The sequence below is a fragment of the Podarcis tiliguerta genome, assembly GCF_965153285.1.
Source record: "Podarcis tiliguerta genome assembly, chromosome: 16".
Lineage (NCBI taxonomy): Eukaryota > Metazoa > Chordata > Lepidosauria > Squamata > Lacertidae > Podarcis > Podarcis tiliguerta.
The window spans coordinates 5,348,463-5,360,889 of NC_139549.1; the positions used below are offsets into that span (position 1 = coordinate 5,348,463).

The 12,427-nt window shown below is 48.8% G+C and overlaps 2 protein-coding genes across 4 annotated transcripts in view; one reads left to right on the forward strand and one right to left on the reverse strand.

The window, feature by feature from the left end:
- LOC310666130 (intelectin-like protein) overlaps nucleotides 1-12,427 on the forward strand; it is an 814,635-nt gene that overhangs the window by 422,011 nt on the left and 380,197 nt on the right. The window lies entirely within an intron of this gene.
- VPS45 (vacuolar protein sorting 45 homolog) overlaps nucleotides 1-12,427 on the reverse strand; it is a 62,427-nt gene that overhangs the window by 26,967 nt on the left and 23,033 nt on the right. For all 3 annotated transcript variants that reach the window (XM_083416577.1, XM_083416578.1, XM_083416576.1), the window contains 7 exons: nucleotides 11,323-11,402; nucleotides 10,530-10,598; nucleotides 8,938-9,075; nucleotides 7,261-7,371; nucleotides 4,230-4,364; nucleotides 3,008-3,121; nucleotides 568-735 (listed from right to left, as the gene is read on the reverse strand). In XM_083416577.1, coding sequence (XP_083272703.1) covers nucleotides 568-735; nucleotides 3,008-3,121; nucleotides 4,230-4,364; nucleotides 7,261-7,371; nucleotides 8,938-9,075; nucleotides 10,530-10,598; nucleotides 11,323-11,402 — 815 coding nt within the window. The remainder of the gene's footprint in view (nucleotides 1-567; nucleotides 736-3,007; nucleotides 3,122-4,229; nucleotides 4,365-7,260; nucleotides 7,372-8,937; nucleotides 9,076-10,529; nucleotides 10,599-11,322; nucleotides 11,403-12,427) is intronic.

The following is a 12,427-nucleotide window of genomic DNA, read 5'->3' on the forward strand; positions in this document are numbered from 1 at the left end:
TTTATTATAACATACAGCGCACCAAGAGGAAATTTACAATGGTATCCCGCAAGACGAATGCCTCGGAAGGCGAAAAACTCGCTAGACGAAAGGGTTTTTCGCTTTCTGAGGTGCTTCGCAAGACGGATTTTCCTAAGGGCTTGCTTCGCTAGACGAAACGGCCCTGCCTCTCGTGTCATTGCGACGGTCACTGCACGCACGCACGCTTACCCGCTCCTCCTGCTCCCTCCCACCTTCCGGCTGATGGCCGACCTTCCGGCTGCCTCGCGCTGCCCACCCCCCTCGCGCGCTCCCCTCAGGGAGCCGTTGCCGCCAGCAGCCAGCATTGCAGCCAGAGTCGCGCTCCTGAGCCCCGCCGCCCTCCAGCAGCCGCTTCGCGCTGTGGCCACAAGGCGCGGGTGAGTCTGAGGTACCGGCTGTGGCAGCTGTTAAATGCAGTGGTGCTTCGCAGGACGAAAAAACTCGCACAACGAAAAAACTCACAGAACGAAATCATTTCGTCTTGCGAGGCACCACTGTATTTATTTAGGGTTTTGGAGAAGGTTCTAGCCTCGGGGCTGGGGGTACCTGCAAAGCGCTGGAGTGATCGTTCTGGCAGGCGAGCTCCTGCTCCACCTCCGAGGCCTCCAGCAAGTTCCTCTCGCTCACCAGCCGGGACAGCTCCCCCACCACCGTGACGTGCTTGGAAACGGTGCCGGACATCTTCTTGAACTGAGGGTAGTTCTCCACAAAGGCCTGAAGGATGGAGAGGAAGGGGAGAGGACACCTCAGAGCCCGGCTGCTGAATCACGTTTCCTCAACGCAGCTCAAAGTTCTCCCTGTTTTATTTTTATTTTTTTTAAATATATTTATTGAAATTTCAACATGTTACAAAAATAAAGAATAAAAAGAGTAAAAAGAAAAGAAAATACAAAATAAAAACAGTTAAAAACAAATCAGTCTTTCCATATCTTATCTTTCATTTGCTTGTTTCCCTGACCTCCTCACACCTCCCTTTCTTGTATTCCAGTTCAGTTGGTTAATTCAGCAAATCCTTTCCCTCTTTGGTTTTATCTTAATCTTTTATCTTAATATATTATAGCTATAGATTATCACCTGTTAACAGTCCATTTTTACATATTCCTTAACATTGCTGCTAAAAAAACCCTTAACTTCAATCCAACATCATTCTAACATTCATTAATTTTGCAGTGTTTCTGTAAATAGTCTTTAAATTTCTTCCAATCTTCTCCCTGTCCTATCTTCTCCCCTGTTTTATCCTGCTAAGAACCCTGCGAGGTAAAGGTAAAGATGAAGGGACCCCTGACCATTAGGTCCAGTCGTGGCCGACTCTGGGGTTGCGGCGGTCATCTCGCTTTATTGGCCAAGGAAGCCGGCGTACAGCTTCCGGGTCATGTGGCCAGCATGACTAAGCCGCTTCTGGCGAACCAGAGCAGCGCACGGAAACACCGTTTACCTTCCCACCAAAGCAATACTTATTTATCTCCTTGCTCTTTGACATGCTTTCGAACTGCTAGGTTGGCAGGAGCTGGGACCGAGCAACAGGAGCTCACCCCGTTGTGGGGATTCGAACCGCCGACCTTCTGATTGGCAAGTGCTAGGCTCTGTGGTTTAACCCACAGCACCATGATCAGGCTAAAAAGCAGGGATCAGCAAACTTTTTCAGCAGGGGCCAGTCCACTGTCCCTCAGACCTTGTGGGGGGCCAGACTATATTTTGAAAATAAAAATAAAAATGAACTAATTCCTATGCCCTAGAGATGCATTTTAAATAAAAGGACACATTCTACTCATGTAAAAACACGCTGATTCTCAGACCGTCCGTGGGCTGGATTGAGAAGGCGATTGGACCGCATCCGGCCCCCGGGTCTTAGTTTGGCTACCCATTCTAAAAGGCAATGATGGGCCCCGATTCAAGCTTCACAGCTGTGTGGGGATTTGAACCCAGGTCTCCTCCAGGTCCCAGTCCAAAACTGTTTTTTTTAAATTAATTCTTTATTGATTTTCCATGAATTTATACGCAATAATTTTAATCATTCCAAAACATAAAAATAAAAAGGTTCTTTTGAAACCTTCGGACCTCCTCCCCTCCCTCCATGGGTTCCATTTCCAAAAATTAATAATAAAAATTCATTTTCTTTTTTCTGCATTTTTTACCGTTATCAGTCTGTTGTATAATCGTAGTTACCAGAGTTCATTTCACATTGCAAGTGTCATTGTATCCCTGCCAATGATTTTAACTGCCTACAGTGGTCTTTTAAGTATATTATAAAAAGTTATTCCAAACTTCTAAGAATACTTGAGCTTCCTGGTTTCTGATCTTTCCCCGTCAGTCTCGCCGTTTCTGCATATTCCATTAACTTGGTCTGCCATTCCCACCGAACCAAAAGTCTTGCAAGCTCTCTGCTCCTGGGCAGGTGTTTGCTGATGGCACTTCCCTAGAATGCTGTCTTATTTTATTGTTGTTAGCCGCTCTGAGCCCGGCTTTGGCTGGGGAGGGCGGGATATAAATAAATTACAGTGGTGCCCCGCAAGACAAATGCCCCGCAAGACGGAAAACCCGCTAGACGAAAGGGTTTTCCGTTTTGGAGGTTCTTCGCAAAACGAATTTGCTATGGGCTTGCTTCGCAAGACGAAAATGTCTTGCAAGTTCCTGCGGGGTTTTTTCCCCTCCCCCCCCTTTTCCCAAGCCGCTAAGCCGCTTAACAGCTGATCGCTAAGCCGCTTAACAGCTGATCGCTAAGCCGCTTACCAGCTGATCCGCTAAGCCGCTTATCAGCTGATCCACTAAGCCCGCTAAGCCGCTAATAGCCTTTTAGCAGCTAATCCGCTAATCCCTTAAGCCTTTAATAGCCGCTAATAGCCCTAATCCGCTAAGCCGCTAATGGGCTTGCTTCGCAAGACGGAAAAAACCGCAAGACGAAGAGACTCGCGGAACGGATTCTTTTCGTCTTGCGAGGCACCACTGTATTATTATTATTATTATTATTATTATTATTGCAAGCTACCTTCATGTCTGCGATGGATTCCAGCTTCTGCTGCTCCTTAGGCTTCCTCCGCTGGAAGTCTTCCATCAGGTTCTTGATGTTGCTTCCGATTTCCGCAAAGTTTAGGTACATGTTCTGCAATCGAGAAAAAGCAGCAGATTGAAGGAAATGTCAGGAGGGCCTGGATGCTGCTAGGACAGCCCCAAACAGGGGCCCAGCATCTCGTCCAGCATCCTACAGAGCGGTCCCCAAAAGACTTCTTTTTCATGGTTTGTATTTGATTTTACAAATATAAATTTATAACCATACCAAATACACTTCCATATAAAGAGATTTTACTCTGAATCTCGGGACTCCCCCATCACCTCCATGGATCCTATTGTCAAGATTTTCAACTGCATATTATTTCATAATCTGTATTTTATATCTACAGTGGTACCTCGGTCCTCAAACTTAATCCGTTCCGGAAGTCCGTTCCAAAACCAAGGCGTGCTTTCCCATAGAAAGTAATGCAAAGTGGATTAATCCTTTCCAGACTTTTAAAAACGAACCCCAAAACAGCAATTTAACATGAATTTTACTATCTAACGAGACCATTGATCCATAAAATGAAAGCAACAGACAATGTACTGCAGTCACACAATCAGTCAGTAGATGAACTGGCTTGCACACAGTCACAAAAACAGAAGAGCCGCAAAAACAAAACCACAAAATAAATAGCAAAAACAGACAGACTTCAGCGTAACACTGAAAACGGAAAGCGTTTGAGAACCAAAGTACCACTGTATCCATATTGTCCATAGTATTTGATCCATTACAAGTGAGATTAAAATCCTGCTAATGTTTTCATCTGCCTACAGTGGCCTCCTAAATAAATTATAAATTTCCCCCCATTCTTTATTGAATTTCTTGTCTTCTTGGCCCTTGAGCTTTCCGGTCAGTTTTGCCATTTCGGCGTAGTCCTAACCGCTTGGTTTGCCAGTCCTCTTTCTTTCTTTCTTCCTTCCATCTCTGGGATAATAGCATTTATGCTGCTGTTGTCGCATACATAAAGAGTCTTTTCTGTTCCTTAGGGATATCAGGACCTATAATTCCTAACAAAAAGGCTTCTGGGTTTTGTTTTGTTTTAAACAAAAGTTATTTAAAAAAATTTTTTCAGTTCGTTATATATCATTTCCCAGAAAGCCTTTATTACCCTACATGACCACCACATGTGATAAAAGGGACCTTCTAAAAGACTTACGTTGGCGTAAAACTCGTCGTTCTCGGCCGACAAGACCACCTCCCGCAGGTCCTTACTTATGCCGGGAACTCGCGAGAGATCGATGCGGTTGTTGTTAATCCCAAGCAGCTCGTGGACCATTGCCTGATACGTCCACTACGCAGAGAGGAAAAGAGAGTCAGAAGAGTAAGTAGAAGCAGGAAAAGTTCCAAAACTTAGGAAAAGGGTCATTGGGACTTTCGCAGGCATCTCTAAACATCTCCATCTGAAACCCCAGAGAGCTGCTGCCCGTCAGGTGTGCGTGCAGGAGCCAGGCCCTGTGACCAGGACTGGGGCCTTCCTAAGTTTGTTCTGAAGAGGCAAGGTGCGGCCGCACAGGTGAGGCCGATTGGTAACTCATTGCACCTGGTGGCAAGAGCTGGGAAGGGATATAAGGTCAGCATTTCCCTTCGGCTCTTTGCCACAGCAACACGTTCCCTGCCTTGTTGTGTTAGACTCCTTGCTTCCTGATTCTCAGACCCCTGACTTCGTGACTCCTTGCTTCGTGATCCTCGGACCCCTGACTTTGTGACCCCTTGCTTCCTGATCCTCGGACCCCTGACTTCGTGACTCCTCGCTTCTTGACCCTCGGACCCCTGACTTCGTGACTCCTTGCTTCGTGATCCTCGGACCCCTGACTTCGTGACTCCTCGCTTCTTGACCCTCGGACCCCTGACTTCGTGACTCCTTGCTTCCTGACCCTCAGACCCCTGACTTCGTGACTCCTTGCTTCTTGATCCTCGGACTCCTGACTTCGTGACTCCTTGCTTCTTGATCCTCGGACTCCTGACTTCGTGACTCCTTGCTTCTTGATCCTCGGACCCCTGACTTCGTGACTCCTTGCTTCGTGATCCTCGGACCCCTGACTTCGTGACTCCTCGCTTCTTGACCCTCGGACCCCTGACTTCGTGACTCCTTGCTTCCTGACCCTCAGACCCCTGACTTCGTGACTCCTTGCTTCTTGATCCTCGGACTCCTGACTTCGTGACTCCTTGCTTCTTGATCCTCGGACTCCTGACTTCGTGACTCCTTGCTTCTTGATCCTCGGACCCCTGACTTCGTGACTCCTTGCTTCTTGATCCTCGGACCCCTGACTTCGTGACTCCTTGCTTCCTGACCCTCAGACCCCTGACTTCGTGACTCCTTGCTTCTTGATCCTCGGACCCCTGACTTTGTGACTCCTTGCTTCTTGACCCTCGGACCCCTGACTTTGTGACTCCGCGCTTCCTGACCCTCGGACCCCTGACTTTGTGACTCCTTGCTCCTTGATCCTCGCACCCCTGACTTCGTGACTCCTGACTTTGTGACTCCGCGCTTCCTGACCCTCGGACCCCTGACTTTGTGACTCCTTGCTCCTTGATCCTCGCACCCCTGACTTCGTGACTCCCAGCTCTCTGACCCTCGGACTCTTGGCTTCCTGACTGCTGGCTTCTGGACCCCTGTTCCTGTTCCCACCCTGCCATCTTCCCCCCGGTCCTGACGTCCCCAGCTGGGACTTGGATCGCCTGTGAACTGGACCATGACACTGCCAGCCAGTGTAGGCAATGCTGACCTAGATGGACCAGTGGCGCTTGGTATAGTGTTGGGGTGGGTCAGCAATAAATCACACCAAATAGGCAAACACTTTATCAGAAGAAACAAGGTGTGCTCGGGAGTGCCAGGCCAATAAGCAGTAGGTCTTGCCCCTATGAGCAGGGCCGTCTTTACCATATGCGCCGCCGGGGTGCAAAGATCCGCCCAGCGTCCCCAAATTTAGTTAATTTTGCGTGCACGGCACCATTGAGAATGACAAGCGCCATCGTTGAGTCTGAGAAGTGCCACCGTTGTGAATGACAAGCGCCGCCGCTGGCGCAGCGCGTCTTTGGTAAATAAGCGCACAAAGTCGAAAGTCCTTTAGTGAAACAGTAGGTATACATTTCGGTAATATCTAGGTATATACCGTATTTTTCGCCCAATAGGACGTACTTTCCCCCCCCCCCCAAAAATGAAGGGGAAATGTGTGTGCGTCCTATGGGGCGAATGCAGGCTTCAAGAGAGCCCCAGCGCCAGCCCCACAAGGTTGGGGGACAGAGGGAGGCGGAATGCCGCCATCCCGCTGTCTCCCGAAGTGGTTTGGAGGCTGACGGCGGGGAGACCTCCCCACTGTCCCCGGACCTGATCTGAAGGCGGGCGGCGGGGGGGAGAGCGCTTCTCCCCGCTCCCGGCCCCACAAGCGCCTGGGGGGAAATAAATTTTTTTTTCTTTATTTCCCCCCCAAAAAACATGGTGCATCCTATGGGCCGGTGCGTCCTATGGGGTGTAAAATACGGTATGTATTTTGTTTTTCTAGCTTGATCAAAATTATTTATTTCATAACAGGTGGATAAGAGCTTCGGCGGCTTCAGCGGCGGGCACCAGGTGCCCCCCAGAATTCAGCGCCCGGATGCCCTGCACCCCTTCCACCCCTGGGTAAAGACGGCCCTGCCTAGATGATAAATAAGGCAATGATATGTACAATTTTACAATATGCAGAGGATAATATGTGCAAAGAAACCAGAGAGAGGAGCTGAGGGAAGTCCTTGGGGGGGGAGGGGATAAAAAGGGGGGGGGAAATGTAAATGGTTATATTGATTGATAATTTGTTAAAACTGTTCAATAAAAATATATATAAAAAAGATGGCCCTGCCTATGAGGCAGTTGTGGGGACTAAGTTCCATCCTCTCCTGAGGTTTTCCCAAGCAATCTGAGACTATGCCAGCACACCTGCCTTTGCTCCTCCCGTTTCATGCCTCTTCTGGTCTTGGGAGGCCAGGAGGGAGGGGAGCTTGTTGCAGCAGGAGGGGGGAGACACCTGTGCCTCTTATCTCTGCCTCTTGGCCTCCCACCTCCGGACTGCTCTTTGCCACAGACTCTCCGCTCGCTAAGATCTGTTACCTCTCCGGCTTCCGACACCTCCTCCTCCTCCTCCCAGGCAGAAGGCAGACCCCCCAGATTCCCATTTAAAGACAGCTTCAAGGCGACAGGGGGCTCTCACCTGGTTCAGGAGTGGAGTGATGGCGTCATCCGAACGGTCCAGGAGCAGCAGCAACGGAGGGACTTCGGTGCGACGGAAGTCAAAAAGCTCATACTCTTTCGTGATCACTTGCTGTTTGGAGAGGAGGAAAGGAATAGGTTAGCCAGGTAGTTAAGGTGTAAAAAGGTCCTCTGCACAGGGATTGCAAACTTAGTTTTTCTACCCTGACACTGGAAGGCAAAAAAGACTCACCTGTGACCTTTTTTGGCTCAGTGGGAGAGCAATTTCTTGTCCTGCAGGTTCAGTCTCCAGGGGCCTCTCCAGTTAGGCCCCTGCCTGAAATCTAGAAAGCTACTGCTGCCAGCCAGTGTAGGCAGTACAGTGGTGCCTCGGGTTAAGTACTAAATTCGTTCCGGAGGTCCGTTCTTAACCTGAAACTGTTCTTAACCTGAAGCACCACTTTAGGTAATGGGGCCTCCTGCTGCCGCCAGAGCACGATTTCTGTTCTCATCCTGAAGCAAAGTTCTTAACCTGAGGTACTATTTCTGGGTTAGTGGAGTCTGTAACCTGAAGCGTATGTAACCCGAGGTACCACTGTACTAAGCTAGATGGGCCCCAAGTTCAAATAAAACAGTTTTTTTGTTTTAATAAACATATAACCCAAAAAACTAAATAGAGCAAGCACATAAAAACGAAACCGAACCAAGGTTGGCACGGGATCATATAGTCAACAGAAGAAATGATAAAGCTGGTTATCCAGATATTTCCAGTAAGATACAGACAGGTAAGTGCAAGGTGCCGTCCTGAGAAACGAGAGAGCAAAAAGTGTGGCGCTCGTGACTTGCAAGATCTAGAGAAACAGAACAGCTGAGAGACCTCCAGAGGCACAAGGACTGCTGAGAATAAAAAGCTCTGTGTTACATCAAGAAACATTTCCAACCAATCAGATCAGGGCTTTCCAAACTTTTCATGTTGACGACACACTTTTTAGACATGCATCACTTCGTGACACAGTAATTCAATTTTACTAGCAAACCAGAGGTTAAACAAACCCATTTCCAGCCCTGGGAGGAGGGTGGGGCGAGTTTGTGTGACACAACACACCTGCCCACTGCTTCCGACACACAAAACACGTCATGATACACAGTCTGGAAAGCTCTGAATTAGATGTTAAAGGTAAAGGTGAAGGGACCCCTGACTGTTATGTCCAGTCGCGGACGACTCTGGGGTTGCGGTGCTCATTTTGCTTTACTGGCAAAATGTACAAAATTACAGCTTCCGGGTCATGTGGCCAGCATGATGAAGCCGCTTCTGGTGAACCAGAGCAGCACACGGAAACGCCGTTTACCTTCCCGTCGGAGTGGTACCTATTTATCTACTTGCCCTTTGACGTTTTTTCGAACTGCTAGGTTGGTAGGAGCAGGGACCGAGCAACGGGAGCTCACCCCGTCGCGGGGATTCGAACCGCCGACCTTCTGATCGGCAAGCCCTAGGCTCTGTGGTTTAACCCACAGCGCCGCCCGCGTCCCAAATTAGGTGTTACTTATCCCTAATTTCTTGAGAGACTTGTGGAAAAGGCAAAGGGTGCTTTACGATTTATCACATGCACTTTGCTGAGTACTGCTCTGATGTTCTCTTTAAAAAATAATAATTCACTAGGCAGTGTCATACAAATACTTTTACTAAATAAGAACGAACCTTGACGCACTCTGCCAGCCTCTTGGCTGGTTCAGAAGAGAGCTGGTAGCGGATCATGGGGCATTTCTTCAGGGACAGGAGCAGAGCGGTCAAGCCTTGGGTGGTCCTGGAGAGCTGAGCCTGGTCCCAGCTGTGGCCCTAAAAAAATATGGCAAAGAGATCAATGAGAGCCGAGCAAGGCCTGTTTGGTTTTATTTCATTTATTACATTTGCACACTGCCACCTGACGTTCCGTTAACACCCCGTGATCTTCATGATGTATTACTGATGTAGTCTGGGGGGGTGTAACATGAGGATTAGGTAAAGGGACCCCTGACCATTAGGTCCAGTTGTGGCGGACTCTGGGGTTGCGGCGCTCATCTCGTTTTATTGGCCGAGGGAGCCGGCGTACAGCTTCCGGTCATGTGGCCAGCATGACTAAGCCGCTTCTGGTGAACCAGGCAGCGCACGGAAACACCGTTTACCTTCCCGCTGGAGTGGTACCTATTTATCTACTTGCACTTGACGTGCTTACGAACTGCTAGGTTGGCAGGAGCAGGGACCGAGCAACGGGAGCTCACCCCGTCACGGGGATTCGAACCGCCGACCTTGTGATCGGCAAGTCCTAGGCTCTGTGGTTTAACCCACAGCGCCACCCGCGTCCCCTAACATGGGGATTAGCAGCTAATAAAAGTTTGGGGGCTCTTTATTCGGGGCTTCCATCTTGTTCCACCTTCTGGCAGGTGGGAGTCCTGTCGCGACAGTCTTCAATAAAGACCAAGCCTATAGGCTGCTGTTTTGCTCTGGTATTCCTGGCTTGTGTCCTTGTTTTTTGTCCAAGGGAGCCCTCAGATTTCTCTGTTAACAGGGCAAGTTCATGACATAAAAATACGACATAAAATTACGCAACGAAAGCAGCCAGCAGCCTGCTTAGGTGATGCCCCGGGAGCAGCTACAGAATCGTAGAGGTAAAGGTAAAGGACCCCTGGACAGTTCAGTCCAGTTAAAGGTGACTATGGGGTTGCGGCACTCATCTCGCTTTCAGGCTGAGGGAGCCAGTGTTTGTCCACAGACAGCATTTCTGGGTCATGTGCCCAGCATGACTAAACCGCTTCTGGCGCAACGGGACACCATGACAGAAACCAGAGTACACAGAAACGCTGTTTACCTTCCCGCCGCAGTGGTACCTATTTATCTACTTGCACCGGTGTGCTTTCGAACTTCTAGGTTGGCAGGAGCTGGGACAGAGCAACAGGAGCTCACCACCGTCATGGTGATTCAAACCGCGGACCTTCTGATCGGCAAGCCCAAGAGGCTCAGTGGTTTAGACCACAGCGCCACCCATGTCGGGAGGGACCCCAGGGTCATCTGGCCCAACCCTCTGCGATGCACCCATGACAGGACAGCCACCCAACCTCTCGCACTCTGCTACAACAAAACATCTCGCCTAGTCTGCTGCTAGGTGACTTTTGATGCCTCCATCTGCACCAGATATTTGACGCAGTTATCGCACCCCTTTGGACAGCCACGGCTTCCCCTGAAGAATCTGGGAACCGGCGCTGAAAGTTGTGAGGAGGCCTGGAAGTTACCAGGATTCCTCTCACGCCACCTACCTGACAGCAGACAGAGATGTTGAGAGAGAACACATGCGGGTTCACGGCGATGTAGTCTCCGTAGAATTCCTGCCAGGCAAGAAACAGGAGAGACTCAGTGTCATGGCGATGCCCGAGAGGCTATTTAACGCCGGTGACCAGGACCAGGGTCAAGCAAGGTTGGGTATAAAGCAGGGGCAGGGTTTGTCACTGCAGCAGCTAGACTGGTGACTGGGACCGGCCGCCGAGACCACATAACACCAGTCTTGAAAGACCTACATTGGCTCCCAGGACGTTTCCGAGCACAATTCAGAGTGTTGGTGCTGACCTTTAAAGCCCTAAACGGCCTCGGTCCAGTATACCTGAAGGAGTGTCTCCACCCCCATTGTTCTGCCCGGACACTGAGGTCCAGCTCCGAGGGCCTTCTGGCAGTTCCCTCCCTGTGAGAAGCCAAGTTACAGGGAACCAGGCAGAGGGCCTTCTCGGTGGTGGCACCCGCCCTGTGGAACGCACTCCCATCAGATGTCAAAGAGAAGAACAACTACCAGACTTTTAGAAGACATCTGAAGGCAGCACTGTTTAGGGAAGCTTTTAATGTTTGATGAATAAATGAGCAAATTAAGTTACTTAGGATACGCAGAAGATGTTAAAAATAAATTTAAGGAGCCGCTGAAAGAGGGGGAAGGAAGCCAAGTTTAGAAATGTTGATATGATTTTTAAGTGGAATGCATAAACCTGAAAAGTATAAATAAAATGTTTAAAAAAGGAAACCAAGAGACTTCCGGGACTTGTGGCTCGTTGACCGTAGACGTACCTGGACTTCTGCCACAACTTCCTGCTCGTCCGCCTCGGCCAGAGACTTGACGTTGCTCTTGCTGATGACGTTGCTGAAATCTGGAAGGAGGCAGGGAGAGAAAGGAAGCAGGATAAGCGAGAGACAGAAGGGGGAAACAATGGTCGCTGGGTGGGATGTGGGTCTGTTCCACGGTGGGCCCTAACCACTCTCCCCCCCCCCATTTTTTTATTCATTTTATAACGCAAATAAACAACACAAACAGAAAAACAAACAATACAGTGGTACCTCGGGTTACATACGCCTCAGGTTACATACGCTTCAGGTTACAGACTCTGCTGACCCAGAAATAGTACCTCGGGTTAAGAACTTTGCTTCAGGATGAGAACAGAAATTGCAGCAGTGGCAGCAGGAGGCCCCATTAGCTAAAGTGGTGCTTCAGGTTAAGAACAGTTTCAGGTTAAGTATGGACCTCCGGAACGAATTAAGTACTTAACCTGAGGTACCACTGTACAAACAAATTCTTGTCTTAGCCTTATTTTTTCTAAACATTGTTAGGTGAGCTTCCCCAAGTCCCCCCAATCTGATTTTCATTTTACCTCATCTTTAGCAGTTTACATATATCATAATTTTTAACCATTTTTTTAAACACACTTACTTTTACCATAATAATCTTCACATTTTATCCTTTACAAATAATACTATTTTAAAATACACTGTCTTCTACACATCCTGTATCCACTTCCAAAGCTATTCTAAGATTTAAATATTAACATGTTTTTTCAGATATTCTTTAAACTTCTTCCAACCTTCTTCCACCGCCTCTTCTCTCTGGTCTCGGAGTCTCCCAGTCAGTTCGGCAACTTCCATATAGTCCATGGGCCCTATCCACTCTTGACTTTCTCCCCATCAAAGTCTTCCAGGAGCATTGGCAAAATCAGCCTTAGGCTGCAAACCAAAGCAGCTGTTCTGCTCCATCGGGGCGAATGCGTAAGCCGAGGACGACCTCTAGAGGCCTGTTTGGGTCAGCTCACGCCATCCCAAAATAACCAAACATTTGTGGTTAATGCAGCTATCAATGAGAACCGCTTATTCTTAAAAGATGTGCCGTTCTCTCAAAGGAGAG